The sequence below is a fragment of the Triticum aestivum genome, chromosome 7A (assembly GCF_018294505.1).
Source record: "Triticum aestivum cultivar Chinese Spring chromosome 7A, IWGSC CS RefSeq v2.1, whole genome shotgun sequence".
NCBI lineage: Eukaryota > Viridiplantae > Streptophyta > Magnoliopsida > Poales > Poaceae > Triticum > Triticum aestivum.
In genome coordinates, this window is record NC_057812.1 from 29,214,358 (window position 1) to 29,219,808 (window position 5,451).

General features: G+C 46.6%; 1 protein-coding gene across 2 annotated transcripts; it reads left to right on the top strand.

Moving 5' to 3' along the window:
* Positions 1-840: 840 nt before the first annotated feature.
* Positions 841-4,838, top strand: LOC123150795 (nuclear speckle RNA-binding protein A). Of its 2 annotated transcripts, none has more exons than XM_044570625.1 (6): positions 841-1,134; positions 2,502-2,623; positions 2,697-2,954; positions 3,059-3,091; positions 3,173-3,254; positions 4,348-4,838. In XM_044570625.1, the coding sequence occupies exons 1-6, from the start codon at positions 984-986 to the stop codon at positions 4,482-4,484; spliced, it is 783 nt and encodes a 260-aa protein (XP_044426560.1). In that variant the 5' UTR covers positions 841-983; the 3' UTR covers positions 4,485-4,838. The 2 variants fall into 2 exon arrangements, with proteins under 2 accessions (XP_044426560.1, XP_044426559.1); XM_044570624.1 differs by having other exon boundaries at positions 2,697-2,928; positions 3,030-3,091.
* The last annotated feature ends 613 nt before the right edge of the window (positions 4,839-5,451 follow it).

Genomic DNA, 5,451 nt, shown 5'->3' on the forward strand with positions numbered 1-5,451 from the left:
CAAATCTCCATCCAACAATGGTGCAAACCAAATGTGTTGTCTTTCCCTCCACCCTTCTTCTTTCCTTTGCCCTTAAAAATTCTCGAGCAATGCGTCACACAACATCTTGTCTTCTTTGGTACTCTTCCGTATTGAGTTGGAACAACAAAGCCCTCATCTTCCATGTCAAGAATTTGATCTTATGATGCACATTGTTGAGATGGGAAATCTTGTGATGGAAATTCCGGTTCAACACAGATGTATTGCAAAAGAAGTCTCATCATCCACACTACATACATCAAGTGTGAACAAAACACACACATACCACACCACAATTTCATACAAAAAAGAGCACACAGAATTTAGTGAAAACTGAAAAAGATTTTTTCTATCTCTAGTCATTTCACCGAACAAGCTGGTGGTCCTAGCGGTGGTGGCGATGGGAGACACTAGCTCAACCTTGGACGACAACGGTAGGGGATCAGAATAGGCCATAGGCGACGCTGGAGGAGCCGGTGGCGCGAGGTGGGAACGCCATTAGTGCAGTCGACGCCTTCTTTCTCACGCGAGCCGCAGCAAAGACCGATGCATCTTGCGGTGACCACTTTCCGACGGGCTTCTTTGCCTTCGGGGGAGCCCTGGCGCGATGTTCATTGTTTTTCTCATTGTATTTTTATTGTTCATCATTTTTGTGATAGTTTTTTTTTTGAGGCAAAGTTTTGTGATACCTCATCACTCATGTCGAACGGTACCCAAATTTTTACCAGTTCTGAGATACTGGGCTTATGTTTTAGGCTGGCTCGGCCCACTTTCATTCGAGACTACTGCGCTCGTGGAGCCGATCCGGACCGTTCACGCCTTGTGCGTGTCAGAGGAGCCGACGGTGTGATCCAGCCGCCTACTCGTCCGAAAAAAACAGAGCTCGACACGCTCGCCCGGGCTCCCCCCCACCACTCTCTCCCTCCGGCGGCATCCAGAACCTTCGGCCGGCCGGCGCGGCAGCCATGGCGGACGCGTACTGGAGGTACGCCGACCTTCAGCGCCAGCAGCAGCAGCAGCATATGCCGCCCCCCTCCGCCGGGGCCCCGCAGTCGTCGCTGGCCGCCGCCGGGCAGCAGCCCCTCAAGCGCCACCGCCCCGGCGACTACTCCGCCGGTTCGCTCCCCTCCCTCTTCCTCCCCCGCACCCTCCCGTCTACCCGAACCGTTCCTTCTCCCGCCCCACCGGATTCGGATGCCTAGGGTTTTAGCGCCGCCGCGTCTGGTCGAATCGATCCGCTTCGTCCTGGCCTGCGCCCGGGCCGACGCCGTCCCGGAGCAGGCGCGGCGCTCGCTGCCTCCGTTCGAGTCGCGTTCGGTTGCCTGAGCTCTGCGCCGACTGTCACTGCCGCGAAATCAAGCGTATTTTGCGGGAATTTTGCATCCAGGGGCGTAGATTTCAGGCATTCGGCCCTTGAAAAAGCGGGTAAATTTGCGCGATCTCTCGGTTTAATGGTGCTGAAATCGGTACTGTCCAGGTGGATTCATGCGCTAAGCCTCGTCGACTTTTAAAGGCGCTGCTGTGCGAGTGCAGACTGGGATTTTGCATGCTTGCGTTTCGATTTAGGATGAAGTTGGGTGAAAAGTGCAGATTTTGTTGTGAACTTTTGATTTGATTGCTTGGTTCTAGTCGTTGTTTATTACTGTGATGACGGCAAGCTGTACTGTGAGCCAACACTTCTGTTGATTAGAGTTGTCCATGCCACACTGGTTTCAGTATATCTTCTCGGCCAAATTCACTGTTTTGACCTTGCCAGAAAACTTACACAAAATGCTGTGGCTTCCAGCGTTTCTGGCCCACATATAGAAATGGCAAACCGCCGCGCGTTTCTGGCCTGGTCACGACCTGGCCGAGTAGCATTTCACCTCCTACGTGGCAGGGCAGAAACGCTAAACCACAGCACGTTACTGGAAAGTGGAAACGCCGTGGCCTGTGGCATTGCTGCCCCAAGAAGAAACGCCATTGCTTGTGGTGTTTCCAGCAATGTGTGCCTGTGGCCACTTGTCTATTTAGGGAAGAAACGCTGGCCGGTTTGGTGTGTCTAGGTGGGGCAGAAACGCCACAAGGCTTGGCGTTACCAAAAGGGTCAGATCGTGCTAGAAAATCTGGATGGGTTCAGATCATGCTAAAATATCCTGACAAGGTCAAAATAGTGATTTTGGCCTATCTTCTCAACCAATATCCGAATCCAGTACATTAAACAGACGGCTTGAGAGAGGCAGTCAGCACTGTCTCTAATTCTATGGTTGCTATAAACCTATAAATGTTCTGGGAAAAGCATCCCGACAAGGTCAAAATAGTGATTTTGGCCTATCTTCTCAACCAATATCCGAATCCAGCACAATAAACGGACGGCTTGGGAGAGGCAGAGAACACTGTCTCTAATTATGTGGATGCTATAAAACTATGAATGTTCTGGGAAAAGGTCTGCAAAAATATGTCTTGTGACCTGTATTTACTGCTAGCTTTCCTCCCCTTTGTAGATGGACCTGGTGCTCCTGAAATGGCTGGCTATTACCCTCGTGATGAAGAAAGGCCAGGATATGCTGCCGTGAGAGATACACAGGCTCTTAATGCTTCCTATGAGCGTTTTCTGCGTACTGGGGTATATGTCATCCTTTTTCCTGATTACTCATTTTGTAAACAATACTCTCAGCTAATTGTTTTCTTATCTTCAGCAAATTCAGTCCTATGGCGCTGGACCTGCTGGTGGATCTGTCAGGCCTACCGCGGGAGCCAGTGCTGGTGGCTACCAAGCTGATGATCGTCCGGGGATGGCTGCTGGGGGTATGAATGGCAGGAATGTTGGTTTTGGTGGTGGAATGCCAGAGCCTCCCCTTCCCCCAGATGCCTCAAACACCTTGTTTATTGAAGGCATCCCTCCTGATTGTGAACGTCGAGAAGTTTCTCGTATCCTTAAAACCTACACCTTTTCTGTAACTCTCTGCACTTGTTGTCCTTCGTAATATGCCTTCATTTTTTAGCTGTGGGTCCTTCACTTTTCCACCCAGATATCTTTCGACCATTTGTTGGTTTTCAGGAGGTGAGGCTTGTAAACAAAGAACCAAGACATGTAAGTGAGCTATTGGGCGTTTGTCAGGTCTTGCCTCACATTTGATTTTCATTTATTCTTCTAACTCTTTGCTTCTGACAGCCTGGCGGCGATCCAATCGTCCTCTGTTTTGTTGATTTCACTAATGCTGCTCAAGCAGCTATTGCCATGGAAGCTTTGCAAGGTGAAATCGGCGAACTTGGCATGAATAGATACTCATCAAACTAAATTCTGTTTGCTCTTAACTAGTACTCCCTCTAAAGAAATCTAAGATCATTTAGATCACTAGTATGATTTCTTTACAGAGGTATTATGATTTCTTTTCTTTTCCTTGGAGTGCCAATTATCTCATAGTTCTACCATACACATAAATTCGAATAATTCATGTCCCAAAATTCGCATAGGTGTTTGTAACATTGTGAGGAATTGTGGTCGTTTGAATCCTTTAGCCAAAAGCCAATATTGTCAGCTTGTGTTGGTAGAATCAAACTCATTCAACTTAAGTCACTATATATCCTTTATTTTGGTGTGAAGTAATTGCCCAACATCTTTTTTGTCATCGCCCGTTGCTTCACATAGCACCTACTGGTCATTGGTGATTATGCTACTTGGTGATAGATGATGTTCAGGTGATAATGCCCCCCCTAGGTTTTATAACCTGGACTTGAGACTAGGCTTGTGCCTGAACAATCTATATAGTAGAAAATGCTATTGATATTTACCGTCTATTGTTAATACAAGATTGTGTTGTGCCTTGCTCGTACTCTTGGATTGCATCCTGTCTGTCATTTTGCCACCCATTTAGCAAGGTATATTATGCCCTGATATGAACACTACCCATTAGTGATGCTTGCTGCGCTATTCTGCTGCACTTGTCCCAGAGAGACGGTTGGTGACCAGTCGCTCATTGTTAATTTCTCCGGCTAGATAGAATCAAGCTAGTCAAGGGCAATGTATGAAACGCACTCATGAAAAGAGTTTGCTGACGCCTTGCAGAAGCGAACAGCATCGTAGTACAGAAAGCATTTTCAATGAACAGCAAACTAATTTAGGCATACCATGATCTAGTGGTTATTCTGCGGCAAGGTGTTGTCTGCTAGGCACCTGCTTCGAATTGGTTAGGCATATCATGAATGGAATATTATTCATTTATTAGCTGAAACACTTGTTCTGTTTTGCTGTTTTGCTGTCTAGATGCTTAGCTCTTGCACGCAGCATTGTCACTTAATAATAAAATACTGCAAATATGAGGCTAATCTGTTTTGTTGATTTTGCAGGCTATAAGTTTGATGAACATGACCGCAGTTCACCTCAACTGCGGCTGCAGTTTGCTCGTTTTAAGGGTCCAAGGGGGCAAGCAGGAGGACCTGGTGGTGGTGGTGGTGGCGGCGGCAGCGGTGGTATTAGGCGTTAAGTTGGGTCGATGATTCAATCGTCTCGACGGCGATGTTTGCTGAATTCGCTTGACCACAAGCTCTTGGCGGGGTGACAACGCCAGCTAATTTATTTCTTATCACCTCGTAGGTCCGATAATGTGTGGAAGTGCGACCATGATATTTTGGTTGTTGTTCTAGATATATATTTATTCGTCCACATAGTGTATTGATAGCTTTTGCTCCCTCTACCGTTCTGAAATCATTACAACCTTTGATGAAATGAACTGTTTAAATGTGGAAGAGGAAAACGACCGCGGTAACCTCAGGCTATGTCTGAATCATGTGGAATTGTGTTGTACAAACGGTTTTGCTGGTTAAAGCGTGTTGCTCCACATAATCTGCTCTAGTGTGCTGCATTATCGCCCAGCTGTTAATTTCCTTGTCCTTCGACAACAGTTTCTGCTGTTATTTCTTCTTTTGAGGTGGCAGCTTCTCTAGTTTGCACTATGGGCACACAGTTTTATTCATTATTGGCAGCATTTATCCATTATGTTTCGAGGATCAAAGAATTGGAAAAATATCATTGAATGTGTATGCAATGAGATGAAATGAAATATGTATAGCTTCTTGCTGTTCGGTAAACCAGCACGCCTCATCAGTCCTGTGTTCTGTTATTTTTCACCAGGGTCGCTGCGGTGACTGCCCTCCTTTGTTCCAGTTTGCTCTCGAGCACTCGTGGCAAATTGTTCAGAAACGCGCGCGGACTATTGACTACATATAGTATGAATTTGATTAATGGCGGTTTATTGTTCGTATGGTACACAGGGAGGAATAAAAGATTTTAAACATACTCAAGAGTAGCAAAAAATATAACTAATTGATGGCTCTTTCTTCCTTTTTGAGCAATAGTCGACAAGTAAACGAGGGGGATTTACATGACAGGGCAGAGGGGCAAATTGTCTTCATCTACTTTATTAAACCATCAGACGAGGCCTCGACCACGTT

Excerpts from the sequence above, each read along its gene's own strand:
- LOC123150795 (XM_044570624.1), top strand. The coding sequence starts at position 984 with ATGGCGGACGCGTACTGGAGGTACGCCGACCTTCAGCGCCAGCAGCAG. Across the intron at positions 2,929-3,029 it reads TGAACGTCGAGAAGTTTCTC|ATATCTTTCGACCATTTGTT; the intron begins GTATCCTTAAAA and ends TTTTCCACCCAG. Across the intron at positions 3,092-3,172 it reads TAAACAAAGAACCAAGACAT|CCTGGCGGCGATCCAATCGT; the intron begins GTAAGTGAGCTA and ends TGCTTCTGACAG.